The sequence below is a fragment of the Vulpes vulpes genome, chromosome 13, assembly GCF_048418805.1.
Source record: "Vulpes vulpes isolate BD-2025 chromosome 13, VulVul3, whole genome shotgun sequence".
NCBI lineage: Eukaryota > Metazoa > Chordata > Mammalia > Carnivora > Canidae > Vulpes > Vulpes vulpes.
In genome coordinates, this window is record NC_132792.1 from 19,267,823 (window position 1) to 19,289,610 (window position 21,788).

The 21,788-nt window shown below is 40.5% G+C and overlaps 1 protein-coding gene across 14 annotated transcripts in view; it reads left to right on the plus strand.

The window, feature by feature from the left end:
* SAMD12 (sterile alpha motif domain containing 12) overlaps positions 1-21,788 on the plus strand; it is a 372,850-nt gene that overhangs the window by 22,725 nt on the left and 328,337 nt on the right. For all 14 annotated transcript variants that reach the window (XR_011996526.1, XR_011996528.1, XR_011996531.1 and 11 more), the window contains exon 2: positions 17,652-17,830. Coding sequence is in view for 4 of the 14 variants with exons in the window: in XM_025993376.2 (XP_025849161.1) it covers positions 17,652-17,830 (179 nt within the window). In the remaining 10 variants the exon portion in view is untranslated. The remainder of the gene's footprint in view (positions 1-17,651; positions 17,831-21,788) is intronic.

Genomic DNA, 21,788 nt, shown 5'->3' on the forward strand with positions numbered 1-21,788 from the left:
CATACCTAGAAAAATGCAGACATCCATGTATATCCAACTTTGCAAGTGTTTATAGGACTTCAAAGATCGTAGGTAAACAGGAACACTGAAGCAGCCTCACAGAGGAAAACACCTACCAGAGAGAAGGATGTGTATAAAAGAAGGTATGTCATTCTCTTTAGTCCGGTCATTTAACAATTACTTAGTGCCACGTGTGTGTCAGGCACCGTGCTAGGGTTACAACAATGATTGACCAGGCAAGACTCCTTCTCTTACCACTTAAAACTTTTGGACACTGACCATAAACACATACACCATCCAATATCAGTACCGAATGCTATGTAGAGAATCGAAACAATGATGAGATGGTGTTTGCCTGGGAGGCTACTTAGATTATGTGGTTAGGAATGTCTTCACGGAGATGATTAAGTGGAAACTTGCGCAACAAGGAGTTAGCCATGCACATGGGAGTAGAGGGCTTCTGGCTGATGAAATGCCTGTTATTCTCTGGCTTATTTTAGTATCTGCTGGCAGAACCACCTCCTCTCTCAGCAGCTGCTCCCCTGATTCGGTTCCGCCTGCAGAGCAAGAATTTGGGATCTGCTCTGAAATAGGCATAGCTACGCTTTTGGAGGTCGCTTCCTATCTCTGAAATGTTTAGGTCATCTATTTGAAGGGATAAGACCTATCAACTCCAACATCTGTTGCTCTGAATTCTCATTGACATTATCAGGGTTCAGTCCTATTGTGACTTAGCATGAAATAGAGTAACCATTGTAAGGAGGGGGCAGTCAGCACTAGTGATGTGGTAAGACATAAACAATAATTGTATTGTAGTACATGTTTCTATAATAGTATGCTGTGGCTCTGAAGGATCTAAAGGGATCCCAAATGACATCTGGATGGAATGGAGAAGACTTCTAGAAGCTGTGTCCTAAAGGCCCGCCCCCCAGCCTTAGGATAAAGAGCAAAATGGTATCGTGAATTGTAGGTCCCTGTGGGTCTGGTACCTGCTACCTTCTCCAGTTCTATCTGCCAAGAAAACCAGACTTGGTTTCTTACTTTAGGTTGGAATCAGTTCTGCTCTATGTCTGTTTCTGGGATCCAGGTTGAAGGGGCAATAGCTCCTTGGGCATGCTGTTTTTCTGGTTATCACAAGTCCATAAGAGGCCAAAACAAACTTTGTAAGCATTTTTTTCCTTAAGATTTGAGAGAGCACCTGTGTGTGTGTGTGTGTGTGTGTGTGTGTGTGTGTGTGTGTGTATGGTGGAGAAAGAGAGAGTGAGTCTTAAACAGACTCTGCTCAGAACAGAGCCTGACTCAGGGCTTGATCTCATGACCCTGAGATCAGGACCTGTGCTGAAACCAAGAGTCAGATACTTGACCAGTTGTGCCACCCAGCACCCCTGTAACCGTGTTTAACTCCACTGCTCACATCTTGTCCACTTCTAGCCATTGGCTAAGTTAACCACATGGCCAAGGCCAAAGTCATTATATACACTCTGCTCTAAAGGAAGGGGAGTGAATACTTATCAAACAGAAAGTTGATCTACCCTGGCATGTAATATGCTTAAAATGGTGCCCATATAGATCTGCCTAAAGTGTAAACAGTAATGTATTTTTATTAGTCTTACTTTGGGGAAGGGGCAAAGAAGGGACTAGTTTATTAAATAAGTGAAAAACAGAGTTGGAGGAAGATTATTCTGTAGGGCAAGACTTGAGCATGTTAATAGCCTTATGGGAGGAGTGAATGGGGTGAAGGTTGAAGATAGGGCAGAGGTTGAAGATTCAGCTGACATTTGAAAACATGAGGAGTGATGCCATCTTCCTTATGGCTTTTGTTAGCAGCAGCCAAGGAGACAAATGGTTAGATTCATAGACTTTCTCTGATCTGAGTTCTGTGTACTTGATTTTCCCCCCCTTCTCTTTAATCTTAAAGGAGAGTTTTAGATTGTAACAGTTGGTGTTTACAATGTTTTTAATTTCTATCATATTGAGAACTGACTAGAAGCATCTTTAGAAATAATTTACACCACCATAAAATGAACTGCTAATCTTTCAGAGTGTATTCTTTAGAATTTGTTTTTGTGTATACCAGCCAAGAAGATCTAGACCAATGAGGAACCTGGTAAAATATTTTACAAGCATCATCTGATTTGCAAAGCTAAGTAGGAATATAAATCCTTTCTTAAATACAGTCATGCTTTCTGCCATTTACTTGTGTTGTTGTTTCTTTAGCTGTCTCTTAGGGGAGTGTTTATATGTGTGATTAAAATGTCCCCAGGATGCACGCCCACCCACCAGTGTCCAACTGTAGCACTCATGAGTGGGAACATAAGGGCTAGTGGGATATGTTGGCTTGTACCAGCAGTCATCACTTAGCCCCATTATAGGCCCAATATTTAAAAGGATGCAGGTAATGAAGTTGGTAATTAACAACCACATGATTTATTGGATGCCTAATTTTCCAGTAGTGACTTGAAGTGCCCATGTACTGCCCTGTACAGTGCAGATAAATGCTTTGGGAGTTAGGATTAAGTAATACTAGCTATGTGTTGGAGTGGGGAGAAGGTTTTAATGAGAACTGCATCTTAAAGGATGCTCACATTTCAACAGATGAGTATTGTCACATGTTTATTCATCCTTATTGAAATACAACATTGGCTGTTTCCCTCTGCTCAAAGCATTGCTTCACTTTCTAGTTGTTTGGTGAAAAATCCCAGACTTCTGATCCTAATACCAAAAACCCATACACTCATAATCTCCCTGATTATCTTCTTGTCTCATCTCCATAATTTCTTTTCAAATGACTTAATCTTCTTTGTAAATGCACCAAGCTTCCCTAATCTGTATTTTCTTTGAAATTGGTCTGTCGGCTTGAACACCCTCCTTGATCTATAGATGCAAACCTGGCCTTTTCTTCAAAACTTATCAGAAATACCAACTTCTATGGAATCTTGCTTATTTTTTTTTTTTCTTGGAAGTAATCCTTTTCTCAGTTTTTGAAATCTCTCATTACTTTCTTTGCAGTTCCTAATCCCAATCTCACTTGCTCTCATGCCATTTACAAGTAACTGTTGGCCTGCTTATTTTTGGTCATTAGCATAGAAGTACTCAAACCTCTAGCTTTTAAAGACAAGTAAACTTTTAAAAAATGTGGACATTTAAAGTTTATATAACTTTTGCTAGTGTTAAAACTCAGTGTGCACAGAAACATACCACCTCTTATCTAATTTCATAAAAGATAAGCATTTAACACCAAAAAATGCAGGGAAGACAATATTGAAGGACGGGGCTTTACACTGCAAACTTTGGCCAGTGGGAAACTCCTGAGGCTATCTGGATTGTTGTTGTTTCATTTTCCATTTCAATGAGGACCAATAACATGTTCATCCTCTGTCTTCTCTGGGTAGACATTTGGAAGCCACGCTGTAAACTCTGAGCTTTGCCACAGCTGATTTCCCATTCCCAATTTATCTGTATCTCCCTCCTAAATAATCTTGGGTCTCTAACATCTTATAACAAAAATAACACTAATCTGTGACACTGAAGCAACCAATTTGGGTAATAAAGATCTGTTATCTAAAATAAACAAGAAGTCACTTTTATATACACTTCAGGTCTACTTCTATAAAAATTAGAGCAATAGGTTGAAAGTGCTGTTCATTCTAAGAGAAAAAAATTTATAAAACCCCTAATGGCATTATCTTTTTTCTTATCCTTGAAATATACATATGGCTATTTAAATGACTAAAAACAATTTGAAAGTATAGAAGAGTCTAATTATTTTCATCAATCTAATTTTTTTAAGTAACATTTACAGAACAGAACAAATTTATTTTAACACTGGGAAGAAAGATATTGATCTTTTAAATTGAACTACCCAGTAGAACTTTGTGACGGAAATGTTCAGTAATCTGCACTGTCCGATATGCTGGTCACAGCCCCACGTGGCTCTTGAGCAAGTGAAATGTGACTGGCATACCTGAAGAACTAAATAAAAAATTCTACATAAATGTAATTAAAATAGCCACGTGATATTAGTGGGCTCCCTTTTTGGACAGTGTGACTTCAAAGATTGACTAAGGAATATTGAGCCACAATTTGTGATGCCAACTTGGATGGCATTTTATCAGTTTTCTTAGTAAACTTGAGAAATTTCAAAGGAGCATTTTTATTAATCTTTAGCAAGATAAACACTCACGTGTTAATGACTCTATTGATCTTTGACCTACTTTTCTTCCTCAGGTCACAAGTTTGAAAGATGTGGATTGTCCATAGATTAAGATCTGTTCATTAACTCTATTATGGTTCTCCTTTTAGCTACTATGATCTTTGACCTAAGTGTATCTGTGTATACACATAAAAACATATATTTATGAAGATTAAGTGAAACAGTAATGGGGCTGGTTAAACTTGAGCATTCCTGCAAGTCACTTTGTATAGAAAGTGTGAGCAAACAAGCTTTCCTGTCCTCACTCCAGCCCCTCGGGGAAGGGGGAGTACTCCAGTTCATCAAGTCAAACCGGAACCTGTTAAGTCTTCTGCATGTGTCTGTGATTTGATACATATTTTTCCCTGAAATACTTTTTCTTTAGTTGCCAGGATTACTTTTTCAAGAGAATTTTTAAAGACTTAAGCTTATCTGACCTTTTGTCCTCCTACACTGACATGACCAGTCACCTTCTCCACCCCCCCCGCCCCGCCCCCGTGGAGCTATTGCATGCCTGTACATGCAGATGTGTATACAAATGGTAGTTGCTTCTGATGAAATCAAGATCCATTAAGATATTAACAAGAGCAAAGGAACTAATTAAAGCAGTAGTTATCATTTGTTGAACATGTACTCCATGCACCAGGCATTGAGCACTTTCCTTATTTTTTAAAAAAGCGTTTGTTTATTTGACAGCATAAGCAATGGGGAGCAGCAGGCTCTCCCTGCAACAGGGAGCCCAATGCGGAGCTTGATCCCAGGGCCCTGGGATCATGACCTGAGCCAAAGGCAGACACTTAACCAACTGAGCCATCCAGGTGCCCCACATTGAGCACTTTAAATACATTTCACTTAATTATTCTAAAACATAAATTAGGATTATTCCAATTTTATCAGAGAGATAAACTTAACTTAAAGATAAACCTAATTTGTCCAAGGTCACACAGAGAGTGGTAGAGCAGGATTCATTCAACTCCAAAGCTAAGGTTTTATCAACTAAGCAGTAATTAAGATGTAGAGGTGGTTAAAAGTAGCTTATTCCCGAGTATCATGGTATGGTGAGAACAATGTTGTATGCATTATAAGAGTCCTTGTTTTCATTCCCCTTTTTTTCCATTTTCATGGTGTCCTTAACCAAGTTGATTAGCATCCCTTCCCCCATCTCCCACTCTTAAGGGTCAGGCTCTGGCTACCGAGCATCCCAGGCTAGGGCCTGGGAGGGGAAACACAGGAGAGGGCTCTGACTGTGCATACTGACCCCACAGCCTGGGGGAAGAGATGGCAGGCCAGTGGGCCCAGAGTGTATAGCCCATAGGGAGATGATAAATACTGCTGCCAGGCCAGGCACGAGACTCTAGGCCCACCCATATAGGATGAAGAAGGCAGATGTGTGAGGACACCTGGCCTCCCAGATGGGAATGGAGGCAACTTCAATTTTGGCAATTTGGCTTTCACCAGCCCCTGGAGCCATCCCCACCACCCTGGCTGGGAGAGGGGGCTGGCTAGGCCCTGGCAAGCTGGGGAGCAGCTACAGCACATCTCTCTCACTTGCCTGGGCCTATGAGATTGTGGATGGGGGCAGGTACCTGCACATGTTCATACTGACATGGGAGGTTAGAGGTTATGACAGCCCCCACAGCATACCTTCCACATGTTAAGGCATCATACATGGTTAGACAGTTACTGACTGACAGCGATGGATGTATTGACCAGAGACCGGTGAAAGCATCCCTTCTCGGTTCTAATATAGTGATATGGGATGAAAAGTCCTCCATATATGTTCTCTGTACTATCCCTACCTCCTCCTCTCCTGAAATACCAGATTGTAATATGTAGAAACTTCCTAGACGATTAGTCACTTTTTTCCATTACTATTATTTGACAGGGAATGCTATAAGCTCACCAGTAGAAAGTGTGTTACAAGGTGCAGGTATTGGCTTTTATCTTTATTCATAACCTCATTCCTCAATTCTCTCACCAAGGTGGTTTGTATATTTGAAAGGCTATTCTTCGCTTTCTGATCCCCGCCCCCTTCCATTTCACTTCAGTTTGCCCTTTTTATTCAGGATTGTCGCTTTTAAAGTTTATACTATGCTTTTCCTGTAAAGTTACATTACTATCATTTTGTTGACTTCACGGTTGTAAAAAATGTTAATGCCAAATATTCCTCCATTGTGATGGAGGATGGCAGTAAGATAAAAATAGAGATTGACGCTCATTGAACACTTGGTCGATGTCAGGTGTTGTATAGGTTATTTCAACTTGTCAGCATATAGCAAGAAAGTAGAACTTGAACTTAATGGGTAGTTGTGTTGGGTGGGAGAGAGGGATATGAATGAAAACAGGATTCAAAAATCCTTTCTTCATCTAAAAGCATATCTAATGTTGGTATTCTGTTTTGTTACATTCTTAAGATACATGCTTGCTATTATATATTAAATAATAATTGTCGAGTTTTGAGTTTTGATTCTTGTGTTATGTAACCAAAACAAGATACAGAACATTTCCACTTATCAGAAAATTCCTTCTACTTTTTGCAATGAAATCTTTCTTTTGGCTGTTGAACTCATCCATTGAGTTTTTCATTTTGGTTATTATATTTTTTAGTTCTAACATTACCATTTGCTGGTTCTTTATGTCTTCTATTTCTTTGCAACTTTTCTTGGTTGAAGCTTTCTATTTTCTCATATGTGACAGGTGTAATGGCTCATTGAAGATTTTTATCATGGCTGCTTTCAGATCTTTGTCATATCTGATATTTCTGTCCTCTTGGTGTTAGCATCTGCTGATTGTCTTCCTGGTTCTTGGTTATGAGTTTTTTTTTTTTTTCCCCCAATCAAAATTTGGACATTTTCATTGTATGAGACTCAATCATATTTAAACTGTTTTAGCTGGCTTTAAAACCACTTTAGGGCAGCCCGGGTGGATTAGCGGTTTAGCGCTGTCCTTCGGTCCAGGGCGTGATCCTGGAGACCCGGGATCCAGTCCCACGTTGGGCTCCCTGCATGGAGCCTGCTCCTCCCTCTGCCTGCCTCTCTCTCTCTGTGTCTCTCATGAATAAATAAATAAAATCTTTAAAAAAAAAATGTTACCTGGGAGTTGGGGCCTCCTTAATATCACTGGGTAGTGTTGAAAAGTCCTCTTTCCACCAGGCTTCCTCTGACACCGTTTCAGAAAGGAGGGGCTGCCTCATTGCATGGTGGAGGTGGAAGTCCAGCCTTCTCACAGCGGCTTGACTGATCTTTCAGGGATTAGGAGGTGGCCTTGATAATCGTTGACAGATATGAAACTCTGGGCCCCCTGTGTGGCTTTCTATGATCCACCCTCTTGGAGGTTTTGGAGGTTTTGGAATACCTTAGTATGGCTCAGTGAGGGTAGAAGTCGAAATTCTCACTGAACCTTTGTTGGTATGGATGGTTGGGTTACATTTTTTTCTGTAATGTTTGAGTAGAGCAGTTATTGTTAAGTTTGTTTTTCAAGGCTGTACCTGATGTGGTCTTGTGGCTAAAGAAAGTAGGCTTTTGTCGTTGTAGACTTCTTCAGTTCCAAGTCTGGAATGTAAATGAAAATAAAACCCAAGGAACAAGCTATCATGTCTTTCCTTGAGTTTTCAGGATCCTCAATGCCTGCCTTCTCCCTTTCAAAGCTGTCTTAAGTTTGTGTTCTGTAACATCCAGAATTTTTATTTTTCCTTAGTGGGACAAATTGAGAGAATTATGTCTATTTTGTCTTTTAGAAATCTCTAAGAGGCACTACTTTATTTAAAAGAACAAAGGCCTGGGCAGCCCAGGTGGCTCAGCGGTTTAACACTGCTTTCAGCCCAGGGCATGATCCTGGAGACCCAGGATCGAGTCCCATGTCAGGCTTCCTGCATGGAGCTTGCTTTGCCCTCTGCCTGTGTCTCTGCCTCTCTTTCTCTGTGTGTCTCTCATGAATAAATAAAATCTTAAAAAAAAAAAAAAAAAGAATAAAGGCCTAAGGAAACATCAGAGTAGATTACATACAATAAAGAAAAATATTTTCATGAAACTTGGTTCACGTATTTACATAGATGTATTTGGTTATGGGTTCACAGTATAAAATCTGTTTCTTACAGTCTCATAGTTAAAAATGTTTGAGTCACCAGTGTAGACAACCTGTCTCTCTGATAACTGAATCCTGTCTAAAGCTTCATAGAACCTCTCACTGTATCTGTGGTTGTATTCTCCTCAGGAAAGAGAGGAGTTAATGTTTGTGCCTTAGAGCTTGTCCAATGCCTTTTCGCATTCTCATGATGACCTATGTTAAGCATTAATTTCTACTGTATTTAGATTGTCTAGTCCATGTATCATGAGTACAAAAGGTGAACGTGGTTATCACCCTTCAGAGTAGTCTTTGGGGAGTGAGATTCCTTATAGCAAACTCTTTTACAAAGGTGAAATCATCTCCAGATGAATGAGCCAGGGTAAGGGTGCTTGATGGGGCTCAGAGGAGGCAATGTCCTGATACATCTGCTTGTGGTCTGAATATCTGGCTGGGATAGATAGTCATCCAGTCCCAGCTTCAGTGGCCACACAGTAGCTACCAAAGCTCCCATTGGGAAGATTTCTGAGGACAATAAGAGTATTTGGCGGGTTCATCCCTTCATGTCTCATAGTATCTGTTCCCCTTTCTTCTCATCAGTAGAGTGCCTGTCTCTCCAACCCCCTCTTAGTAACAGGTGAGGAGCTGTATATTAGTGGTCAGTTATAGACTTGTTTGAGAATGGACATGTCCTCTTTTAATGCCTCTAATTTGTATTTTACCCCATTCTCTTTGATAGTAGGAAAGGACTCCAACCTGTATTTAGAAGTATTAAGCTTCAGTATTATAATTTTACACACACACACACACACACACACACACACACATCTACATGAAATATCACATTTAGCTGACCAAGGAGACGTCTGGAAGTCATATTCAGTCTCCTAGACTGACCCAGTGATAAAATCAAATATAATTGAGTTTATTTAAATTGCTTGGGAGTAGGGGAGTATAGATAAGTAGAAGGTGAGTCCCTCAAAGACTCCTACATTTTTCCTGTTTGTTATGGTGGGGGCAGGGTGGGGGTCTAGAATTCTCAGATCCTAGAGTCTTCCAGGACATGGATATACTCTACCCTAGAATGGGTCTCAGCAAATTTTTTTGTAAAGAATCAGCTGGTAAGTATTTAGTTTTTGCAGTTTACAGTATATCACAATTCACTTCTCCCATTGTAGCAAAATTGTGGCTGTAGAAAACCTGTATGTAATCATGGCTGTGCTCCAATAAGACTGACGAACACTGATACATAGATTTCATATAATTTTCATAGATCACAAAATATCCTCTTTAGTTTTTTCCCTTCCAACCATTTAAAAATATAAAACTATTTATGCCATACATAAACGGACAATGGGCTGGATTTGTCCCATGAGCCATAGTTGGCTGACCCTACCTTAGTAGATGTCTGCTAGACAGGTTTCTTTGCCCAAAGAAATGTTGTGCCCTGCCCATTAGCTTAAACCAAGCTTGTGTTTCTGAGACCTATGTTTCTGGTACACTTGATATATTTTCATGTTAAAAAATTTGTGATAAGGCACCCATGGACACATTCTTATTTGTTCATGCATAAGTTTTTATGCATGATCTAGGCACTTTTCTGGGCACCAGAATCTTCTCCATGAGTAAGAGTTTTGCCATCAGGTCTTTACCATATCATCTAGGTTGATTCTATCTATGATAACTTTTCTCTTGGTAACATGTATTTGTAACATACAGCTTTCTTGCTAGGGTATTACTATACTTATTCAGCTTTCCAAGTCATAATGACAATGATAAAACCCAGAGCAGAATATTTTGCTAGGATTTTGGTTTTCTTTTTTATCCTTAAGGAAGAGCTAAGTAATTATATATTGCTAAAGTGGAATCGTGTCAGTTTAGAATGGTTCGTCTTAAGTCACAGAAGACCTGACTCAACAGCATCATAAGTAAAGGATTACTTTTCTCATGTAGCATCAAGTCCAGAGGTAGGTAGATAAGAATCCAGTTTGAGTAGCTCAGTGATGATAGAGCCAATGTGACTATTAGCCTTTTGGCTTTCATGTTTATAGCCTTATGTTCTATAGCAGCTCTGGATATCACCACTGTATTCAAGGCAGCAAGGTGGTGAAAAGGGTAATATCAAAATCCATTCTCTTGGGGGCATCTGGGTGGCTCAGTTGGTTAAGCATCTGCCATCAGCTTAGGTTGATCTAAGGGTCGGTTCCTTGCTCAGTGGGGAGTCTGCTGCTTCTTGTACCTTTCTCCCTCCCCCAACTTGTGTTCTCTACCTCTCTTTCTCTGTTCCTCTCTCTCTCAAAAAAAAAAAAAATTCTATTCTATTCCAACAGTTATGGAACTGCATCTTTACGTATCAACCTTCTGCATAGGTCCCATTGGCAGGAACATGTTCACAGCCAGATGTAGCTGCAAGGGAGGTTGGGAAATTGAATGACTTTGTGGGCATATTGTAGGAAGTGGCAAGGAGGAAAACCTTGGGAAGGGTCTGTTAAAGAGAAAGGTCTCTTATGCCCAGATTACTTCTAGAGGGTAATGCTCTGCTGAATTTAACTTTAGAGTATGATAAGATACTTCCATTAATTAGATGATTAGAGAATGTCTGCTATGTATATTGTATAAGACAGTTGAAATAAGGATTGTGTTTTCCAGGAGCCTTAGCTAGAAGCAAGATATAGGGATCCCTGGGTGGCGCAGCGGTTTGGCGCCTGCCTTTGGCCCGGGGCGCGATCCTGGAGACCCGGGATCGAGTCCCACGTCGGGCTTCCAGCATGGAGCCTGCTTCTCCCTATGCCTGTGTCTCTGCCTCTCTCTCTGTGTGACTATCATGAATAAATAAATAAAATCTTTAAAAAAAAAAAAAAAAGAAGCAAGATATATACATAAAATTATAAACAACCGATCTCCATTTCAATAGATAATGAGATTGAAATACATTCTAAGGTCATGTATTTAGCAGCATTTATTGGGTGCCAAATATGTACAGCTGTTTAGTTTCTACAGGCACACAGATGAGTAAGATGGTTTTTGCAGAAGGCAGGAAAGTAAATCCATTTCAGAACAACTCTGGTTCTGTGACTTAAAACATATTTTTGAATTCTACAATTAGCAACTTTTATTTGCTTTTCTGAAAAGTAAAGGCTGTAAGTTCTCTTAAGAAGGGAATGGCAGTGAGTAGGATTGAATTGGTATCTTTCCACCATATTTCTGCTTATTCTATAAACAATGATTGAGCACTTAGAGTAGTGTAGTCACTTGGCTAGGCACTCGGTTTGTAAAGCTTTAATGAGAAGTCCCTTGCTTCAAGGGATTCCCAGTCACAGACTAGGCAGACATGTTAATTTTTGCAGTGCATGGTGTATACAGACATTGGGTGGGTGGAAGAAGAGATGAAGGGGAGAGGGAGAGAGAGAAGATAAATACGGAAAAAAAGAAAAAAGGTGAATTGTCCACATTGCATAGAGAGAATCTGACGGGTGCAAAATCAGTTAATGCTTCATGATGGAAAGAATAGGTGATTTCCTATTTCCCGAAGGGTCATCCATGAAAATAAGGAAAGAGTGTATTATGTAAAAAGATCAATTCTGTCAAATTAGAGAAGCACAAACCTCTCAGCTGTAAGCAGTTTCTGTATGATAGTAGAAACTCTTGGCGCAGGATATGGAGCAACCTAATAGACCTCAGGTGTGTTTGCAAAGCATCTCTGTTGACAGCAAAGCCCCAAATAAAGGAGCTTTCAGCCTGAATGAGGCTCAGTCTCTTGTTTCATTGCAGGGAGAGTGTGGTGTGGGTGAGGATTAGAAGAGCTAGAAGCTGGATGACTTCTTGGCAAGTGGGATGCACTTGTTCTTGCAAATGGAATGCACCGCCAGCATATCCCTTGGTTCTCATCTTGAGACAAAATGCCTGGCACTTCCTCATAGTCTATTACTGTGAGCTCAGTCACATGGGAATGGGATCTCTCCAAGGTCAGGTCCAGGAGGATCCAGGCTCACTTCCAGCAATGAAGCACCTCTTCTGCCAGTCACACTGGGGCCCCTTTTTTGGAAAATATGCCCTTTCCAGGAAAATGCTAAAGTAATATGATTGAGCTCTTCATATTTTTTTAAGAAAACATGTTCTAGTTGAAAAATCAGTGAGCTAATTGGGGAAAAAAACTCAAAACTTTTGGATAGAATGTCCTTGGAACTTCTCTTTCCACCTATGGAGGTGGTACAGGGAATGAAATGAGAGGGAGTGGGTTGTTTTTGTTTTTGAATTTTGTTTATTATAGGTTACACAGAACATAAAACTTATCATTTTAACATTCTTGAAGCATATGATTTAGTAGCATTAGGTATATTCACATTATTGTACAACTATTGCCACCACCCATCTCCAGGACTTTTTCTTTCTTTTTTTTTTTTTTTCTTTTCTTTTTTTTTTTTTTTTCCAGGACTTTTTCACCCCAAACAGAAACTGTACTAAGCAGTAACTCCCCAGCCCCTGGTAGCCAGTGTTGTACTTGGTCTCTGTGAATTTGACTACTCTAAGTACCTTGTAAAAGTGGAATCATGCCATATTTGTCTTCTTGTGACCAGCTTATTTCACTTAGCATAATGTCTCCAAGGTTCATCCCTGTTATAGCCTCTATCAGAATTTCATTTCTTCTTAGGACTGAATGTTCTGTTTTATGTACCACATTTCATTTATCCATTCATCAGTGGACATTGGGGTTGTTTCCACCTGCTGCCTATTGTGAATAATGATTCTGTGAACATGGATGTACAAATACCTGTTCAAGTCCCTACTTTCAATTCTTTGGTTGAGTCTCTCGGTCAGATGGTAATTCTATGTTTAATTTTTTTAAGGAATCACCATACAGTGTGACAGCAGCTGTGCCATTTTACATTCCCAGTAGCAGAGCACAAGGGAATGGTTCATACATGTGAAAAAGATGGTAGCTTTGCTCTGGCATCTCAGAACAATCTGGAAGCCTCTGCATTTGCAGTAAAAAAAAAAAAAAAAAAAGTCCCTATTAACTTTTTAAAAGGAATTTTATGAAATCTATTTTGGTTTTTAATTCTTGATTTTTTTTTTTTTTAAGACTTAGTATTAGCAATTCTCACATGAAAATGATGAAGGAAGTCCTTGAAGGAAAAGACCACACACCCACAGCTTGCAGGGCCCATTCAATAACTAGAAATCAAGAAAGCACAGTGGGGTCAGGAAGACCAGGGATGCACGAAGAGGGTCTCCTAGCTGACCTGTGCGCTGCTGAGCCCATTAAATTGAGTAAATAACTTGAGTGAAAACAAGAAAGGGCAGCAATGAGGATAGAAAAGAGAACTCAAACAGGGCACCTTTTACATGACGAACAAAGAAACGGAGGTCACAGCTTGTAAAGAGGCCATTGGAATGTTGCTTGATTTGTAAATATTAGGGACATGAAATTTCAGAGAAAACAAAGCAAAGCCTGTCAGAAACGGTTTTAAATAAATAAACCCAAGCACGAAAACCTAAATCAACTACTGGGTTTGCAGGCGAGGAGGGAACAGCTATGGAGGATTAAAATATTTGTGTGAGGAAGATGGCTACGTGTGTAGAAAGTCAAAAACATTGTATTCTGCCTTATGTTATAGTTACCTTACATTTTAAACACTAGATATTTACTAGCAGAGAGAAGTTTCCCTTTGATTTAAGGCATGGTTGTATAAAGAGAAGAGATAGCTGGTTCACTCAGCAGCTGAACAAATGTTTCTTAAATGCCTATTGACCTTCCAGGTTCTAGACTGGAGAGTAGGGGTCATGGAGGTGACCAAACAGTGGGGCCTGCCTTGAGGGACTTGTAGTTGTGGAAGCAGAGGTGTACAGATCAATGAGCTAGACCTCCTCAGTACAACGAGGGAGATGAAGCACCAGGGTGCTACGTGCATGGAGGAAGCATAGCCAAATGGTTCTGGCTCTGGTATCCAGAAACTCCTGGGGGGTTGTGGACCTATCCTTCCAAAACAGCAAGTAAGACTGGGGTGGTGTAGAACCTCTTTCTAGGAGGAGGGACCAGCATGAGCAAAGGTGAAGGAAGTGTGAGAGTCTGATTTGGTGGGGAAGGAGAACAGAAGGTACTGGCAGCTACCAGCAAATCAGTGGCATTCGTAGGCTGTGAATTGCAAGGCAAGAAGCAGCCAGGGATCATACTGGAGAAAAAGATCAAAGCCGTACATTGATCATCTAATGTCCAAATCTATCCCATGTTAATCTTTCATCTCCCTTCACAAACAGACCTTTTTTAATCATGATTTTTAACATATTGAATATTCATTGCAAATAGGCCATTCTTTGGAGATGGAGAAGCTGATTTGTATTAACAGTAATTAACCTCCTGCTCTTACAGATTTGGCTACTAAATTCTCTTTCTCCCACTTTGTGAATTGGGCATTGTGATTGGTTCTCCAGCATCTATTCTTCCCCCACCTTCTCGAATAACAGCAATGTGGTTTGAGGAATTGACTTTAGTGAAGGGTCGCCGGGTCTAAGGGTAACCCTATCTCCACTGCCAGCATTTTAGTTTATTAATGAGTGTGTGATTCACTTTGGACTGATGAGGAAAAAATAAAAGCTTGGAGGAGGATTAGGAGAAAGAGAACAATGTCACTGTTGCTAGATGAGAACCAAAAGCTTGTAACTATAGGTGCCACGAGAGGACCCAGGCTTAGGACATAGGTGATGTTCTGAATAGCAGAATGGAGAGATGAAAAAATAAAATCAGAATCCTCATTGACTGTGTTGAGCTGGCAAATCCACAAACTCTGAACTTTTATTGTTACTGGACTTCTTGTTCTGAAAGCTAATAATTTTCCTTACTATTTAATCTAGTTTGGTTTTGCTCATCTGAAACTCAAAGTCATCTGCATCCTACATGATGCTTGATTTTTTTTTTTTTTTTGACCTTCAGTAGACACTTGCATCACTTTTAGTGACTGTACACCTTGAGTCTCCTCTCCTTTATCTGTGAGGTGAATGTAATTCAGTCTCACCAAGTTTTTATGAAGATTATTTGAAATCCAGAACAAAGCCTAAGGAAGGACATATGAACTAATACATGCTGAATGTCTACTGTGCACCATGAAATAGGTTGGTTCTTGGCTCTAGGAAGCTTAGAGCTAGAAGAGAAATTCACAGATAATTTTCATATTAAAGGATATAAATAAGGCCACATGCCCAGCTTTGTATAATTTTTTTCCAGCTTTGTATAATTAAAGATTATTCAGTATCTGAATACTTATGGTTTCAGGCACCATGATCTAACATGGTGGGGGCATGGGGATGAGGAAGGGGATTAAGGGAAGGCATATCTGAAGGAGTGTTCTTTAAACCAAAACCTGACAAAGGAGTAGGAGTTAGGTGAGGAATGGGGAGAACATTTTAGGCAAAGAAACATGACATACAAAATGCAGAAAGTGTGAAAGAACTCAATGCGTTCAAGTAGTAGGAAGTGTGAAGAGGAAGTGTGTGGTCAGAGTGAATGAGGGATAACGTGGGTGATGAAATTGGATAGGTAGAAAGGGGACAGATAATGCAGGCCCTTGTTGGCCATGCTAAAGCTTTTTGAACGATGTAAGTATAAAATGAAGCCATTAGAAAGTTCTAAGCTGAAGCATCTCATGATCTGACCTGTATTTTTTTTTTTTTTTTTTAAATGGAGTTTGGGAGCTACAGTGAGGAAGAGCAGTTGGGCCAGTCAGCAGTGCGGATGAGAGACGTGGGTGGCTCAGACCAGGGTGATGGCAGTGCAGATGGAGCCATGAGGATGGATTGGAGCAGCACTGTGGGTGTAGAGCTTGCTGGACCTGGCGATAGATGGAAGGGACGTAGTGAATCGTGGGGAGATCCTTGCCAAGGATGACTCTTCAGTGCCTGTGTTACTGGAGAGGACTGGAAAAGGCATTTTTGGGGAGAGTGATAGAAAAACCAAGAATTGGTTTTGAACACGTTAAATCTGATGTATCGGCGATACACTGGAATTGGGATATTGAGTTCCAGGTTTCGCCTACGTCTGAAACTCCTAACGGGTCTATCCGGGCTGCAGTTAACATTTGGATGTCACCGGCAGATTGATTGTTGGAGTGTGGGAGTGGATGGTTCCTGTTAAGGAGAGCATGGCGAGCAGGGAGGCAACCCCTGCCTCACTTCTGGGAAGCCTGCCCTCGTCTCTCAGGTGTCACAGACTCTCTCAGAAGCCAGGTAGGAGGAGGAAATCCTGACCTGAATGGGGGTGATGAGTTGAGAGAAGAATTATAGACCTGCAGCAGTTGCTAAAAGGGAAGAATGCTGAGAAAGGGGAGATAGTGAAGGTATTGAGTAAAAGGTTATCACTGAGGTAGAGACCCAAGTGGGATGGGAGGAGGGAAGGTTCTGGCCTTGAGTCTTCTGAGGCTAAAGGGAAGGGGGTAATGAGTTTAATCTTGAAGGGGTGAGGTCCCAGGGAAGTGAAATAATTTACTACCAGAAACCTCAACGCACAAACACATATGTTGTGTGTGCATGAAGATACACACCCAGTCTACACACCCCTAGTGGTTCATGGACGTCATCTAAGGGGAAATATATGGGTCCCATAACATTCACTGCTATTTTGTTGATACTGGGTACATTGGAGGGGCTCAGTAAGTATTTGTTGAATGAATAAATATGTTCAGAAATGGGCTGTAGATTTTATTTGGGGAGGTATCCATGTCTGAGAATGTGGAGAAGTAAGACAGGAAAAGGTGGAAGCCACTAGGCTAGATTCCTAGGAGCCCTCCACTTGGGTCTTTCCTTCTCTTTAAATGTAACAATGTTTCAAAATCACTTGTTCTTTTGTCTTTTATCGGCCTCTTCTATTGGACCATGAGATCTTTGAAGGGAACATCTGTCATACATAAAAACATGTTTTTAGGATCTAACCCAGGGACGGCACATAGTAAGTGCTCAGCAAATAGTTGTACAGTGAATGCAAGAGGGTGCACTTGAGCAAATGCTTGAAGCAATTCAGAGGGGGAGGGAAGGAGTGCTCTTCCAGATGGAGGCAGAGACAAGAAGCTAAGCTGCAGGGGTTGAACTAGTTGTGCCTGTGTGGGAGGCTGTAACAAAGTTGCCTGATTTGGTATTCTCATCTGTCCTGTGGGAATTAGTAACTTGCTCAAGGTCAAACAACTTGGAAATGATGGTATCTGGGTTTGTACTTGAGTTGTTCTGACTTGAGAGCTCAGGGTTCCCTCCATGCCATGTTCCCTGCTCCCCAGATTAGTTCCCATGTTATTCCACCACTTCTAAATTTGCTGCTGCCTTGTTTCTTCCCACGTAGGCCGGATGAAATACTCCGTCATGGACACCTTCTTTGTGGGACTTGTATGAAGTTGAATTTTTTCTTCTCTCCTAGCTCTCCACTGTGGCTTGAATCCACGGGGTATTGATCACTCTGCCCGGGCTGAAGGCCTTAAACTGCAAATTGAAGGGGAAGGTGTTGAATCTCAGTCCATTAAAAACAAAAATTTTCAGAAGGTGCTTGACCAAAAAGGAACCCCCAAGCGACTGCCAACAGAAGCTGAGACGGCTAAGGTAGGTAATGATCCACTAAATTAGGGAGATTCCAAAGTTAAAGTTTTGATATTTTATGGTCCAGCCACAGAGAACTGATGGCACTTTTTCACTACTCACTGTTGTATCTTCAGTTAAATGAACACTGACTGCTGCTTGGTTCTAAGCAATAACAAACAAAAATGTTGACTGCATCTGCTTTGGAGTGAAACTAAAACACGTTTGGGGGCCATGTCATGTCATGAGGCTGAGCGTGGTATAGAATGGCCAATCAAGAAGGATGCGTTGGACTCAGAGGTGAAAGATTTGTTTGCCAAGCTCAGATTTATCATTTTATGATATGAGGCATGTCATGTGACTATCCAGGCCTCACATTCCTCTTCTGTAGAGATCATAAAAATTACCTCCACCATTGAGGTGAACAGATAAAATAATACCATTCATTGGCAGGATTTTGTAAAAAGGGCCAGTGCCACGTGTATGAGGGACTTTTGCTGACAAGCACACTTAATTAGTGATGTTTTATTAAATATATGCATGTATTCCAGGTATGGTTTCAGAGACTCTCAGTGTACTGGCCTGTTGTGTCCCTGTAACAATTCTGTGAGGTAGACGACATAAACAGGACTCTAATTAATGAAAGATCTAACCATTTCTTTTGTTTTAAGATACTTAATTCTTTTAAGTCTTATTTGTAGGCACATAACACTCCAGTAAGAAGGGACTGGGTGGGGGAGAGGATTCTTTAGCAAGGACAACCTGTTCTAGGGTTTTCCACAATGGAACTGGCAATAGATGGATTTTTATCTGAAATCAGTGAAGATGCTCATGTTTGGGGCACAGTTGAAGACGTTCATATTAGCTGGCCCCTTGGAAATTGAAGGAACTTGTCTTCATATGGTATTTGGTTTCTCCCTTGTGCATTCTCTGCAAAGGATTTTCCTTTCAAATGTCTGTAGGAGTGAATCTGTGTGTGCCTTGGAAAGCAAGGATTACGGTCGCCCCAGAAAAGCTTGAAGTAGACAGGTGACTTTGCTGTCCTACAATAACCAACTCCCTCCCTGCTCCAAATGTCTTCCAAAATCAAATAGGATTTTTTTTACCCACAATTTTGAATAATTGCTATTGTTGCTTCCCTTCTTTAGTGTGGATAATTAAAACTAGTGACATAAAGTACATGCTTGTGTATGTTATAAAGCATGGGAAATGAGTTGCAAGGATATTGCAGATATTTTGCACTAAGCATTTTAGTGGAGAGAAATTGCATCTCATAGGTAATCAGTTGATGGTTGAAGTTTGGTTTGTGAGCAGAGTTGGAAATAAAGTGAGCCCTGCTATATCCTGTTATATTTAAACCTCCTCAATCTCTGATGCTACACAGGCATCTTGAAAGACAAGGGGGAATAAAAGTATTAAGGATCTTTAGGAAGATAAATACCTTGACTAGGATCTTTTCAAAAGGATGCTTAACATATTAAAAGTTAGAGTAAAGAAAAACTATTACTTGTCTGATTTTAATTCAACGTTAAAAATTTCCAGATTATCTCTTACTTGAAAACACATCGGTAATATAAAGTTTTATTTAAATCTGACATGTGATAACTTGTGAATTATTTGGAGTATATGCTACTGTATTAATTCCTGAATCTCACGTTGGTAGCATTTGCCTTCTCTAGATCACTTTGTTTGCTTTGCTAAAGACGTACTTCATTGAGAATGTAGTAGTCCATAATGGGCCTTCAGGAGTAGACTGGACCACATATTAGAGACCAGATTCATTTGAATTACCCAGCTTATCTACAGTGAAAAGGGGTTAAGGAGATTGAGTGTTTTCATATTGAAATCATATTTAGGAATGAATGACCAGAGGCTTTAGTAAAGCTTGGAAAAAGTTTTTATTCCTTTTTTCATGGAGGACCCGATGACAGGGTGGTTGCTGCAGGGGGTGGGGGTAGGGGACGGAATTAAAAATGAGTGTGATTGCTGCAGACCTGCAGTGTTACCTGCACTGAACCTTCTGTGCCACAATATGAACTTGTTTGGGGTCATGTACAAACACCTTTCAAGGTTTTTGTTGCCTTGAGAGGGTTATTGGAGTTGTGGGTTTCCTTTCTTTCTTGGACAAATAATTGAATCTCAGGTAACTTGACCTACTCTAAACTTAAAAACAAAACCCTCAAAAACCTCTGGCTAGAAATGTGTGCATTTAAAGCTACTTAGTTGTATAAATTGGTACACATTTTCTGGAGGACAGTATGATAGTAGTTATTGAAATTTTAAATATGTGTGAATTTTTCAAGAATTTCCCTCTCTAGGAACTTGTCTTAAGAAATAATCATCCAGATATGTAAAAATGACTGGAGGATGGTGGTCACTCTGGCATGGTTTATAATATGAAAATGTTGGGAAGAGCCCAAATGTCCACTCCTGGGTTGCTGGCTAGAGGAACTATGTCCATGCAATGAAATAGAATCCTCCCTTTATAAGGTAAAAGAGACCTATGTATTTATCTTAGTCTGTTCAAGTTCTTATAACAAAAAGGCTAGGTGGCTTATAAACAGTAGAATTTTTTTTTTATTTTTTGAAAGATTTTACTTTATTTATTTGAGAGTGAGTGCATGTGTAAGCAGGGGGAGCAGTTAGAGGAAGAGGAAGAAGCAGGCTCCCCACTGAGCAGGGAGCCCACGGGATGTGGGGCTTGATTCAAGGACCCTAGGATCATGACCTGAGCCAAAGGCAGACACTTAACTGACTGAGCCACTCAGGCACCCCTAAACTATAGAGATTTATTTCTCACAGTTCTGGAGTCTGGGAAGTTCAAGATCAAAGTGCTACCAGATTCAGTATCTGATGAGGGACTGTCTCCTGTTCTTAAATGGTCGTCATGTCGCTGTGTTACATGGTGTAAAGGGCCAAGGGTGCTCTCTAGAGTCTCCTTTAGAGCACTGATTCCATTCATGAGGGCTCCAGCCTCATGACCTATGAAAGGCTCCACCTCTATCACATTAGAGGTCAACTAGCAGAACAGACATTCAATATCTAGCAGTATTTTAGTGGGAACATTAGTGTGATATTTTATTTATTTATTTTTTTTATTTTTTTATTTTTTTTAATTTTTTTATTTATTTATGATAGTCACAGAGAGAGAGAGAGAGAGGCAGAGACACAGGCGGAGGGAGAAGCAGGCTCCATGCACCGGGAGCCTGATGTGGGATTCGATCCCGGGTCTCCAGGATCGCGCCCTGGGCCAAAGGCAGGCGCCAAACCGCTGCGCCACCCAGGGATCCCTAGTGTGATATTTTAAAGTGAGAGAGGGGAGAAGGGCACAGTGTATATAGCATGTTCTCATTTATGTAAAAAGGTCTTTTTTTGTATAGAAGTATCACTGAGTCTGGAAAAGTTAATCCACAATTTGAACCGTGTTTCAAATCTGGAGTTGAGATTATGGGGAAAATGTTCACTTCTGTTTTGAGGTTTTTGGTTGTCTTTTTGTTTGTTTTTAAGTGTATTGACTTCAAATCCTTTTTCAGATTGCCCTATTAACTTGAGTAGCTCAACTGTGACTTTTGCTCTTTGAGTCGATATTGGGCCTTAAAAGGTGCTGTACTTCCTCCCAGAGCTTCCCATTGTTGCTAGTAAGTTATTCACCAAGGGAGTGCGTTTTCTTGAGACTTTTTGCCTTCATGTGCCTTCAGTTGTGGAGACCATTTTGTGAGGTGCTTTTGTGTTTGCCTCTTTTTGAACTTTCTGGGATGTAACAGCTCTGACCAAGAGTTATGTTACAGTTCCATTTGACTTTCCCTTTGCTACTGATTATGCAAATCAAGGCTCTCCCACAGCATCCCATATGCACTTTCCTGTTTGCAGGCTTCACATAGGGCACCTGGTTCTGGTTCCCCATCCCCATCATGCCTGTGGCCTTGCCACTTTGAGTCCAGCCATGTTGGGTTTTGAACATCACCTGTTCCAGATCCCCAGC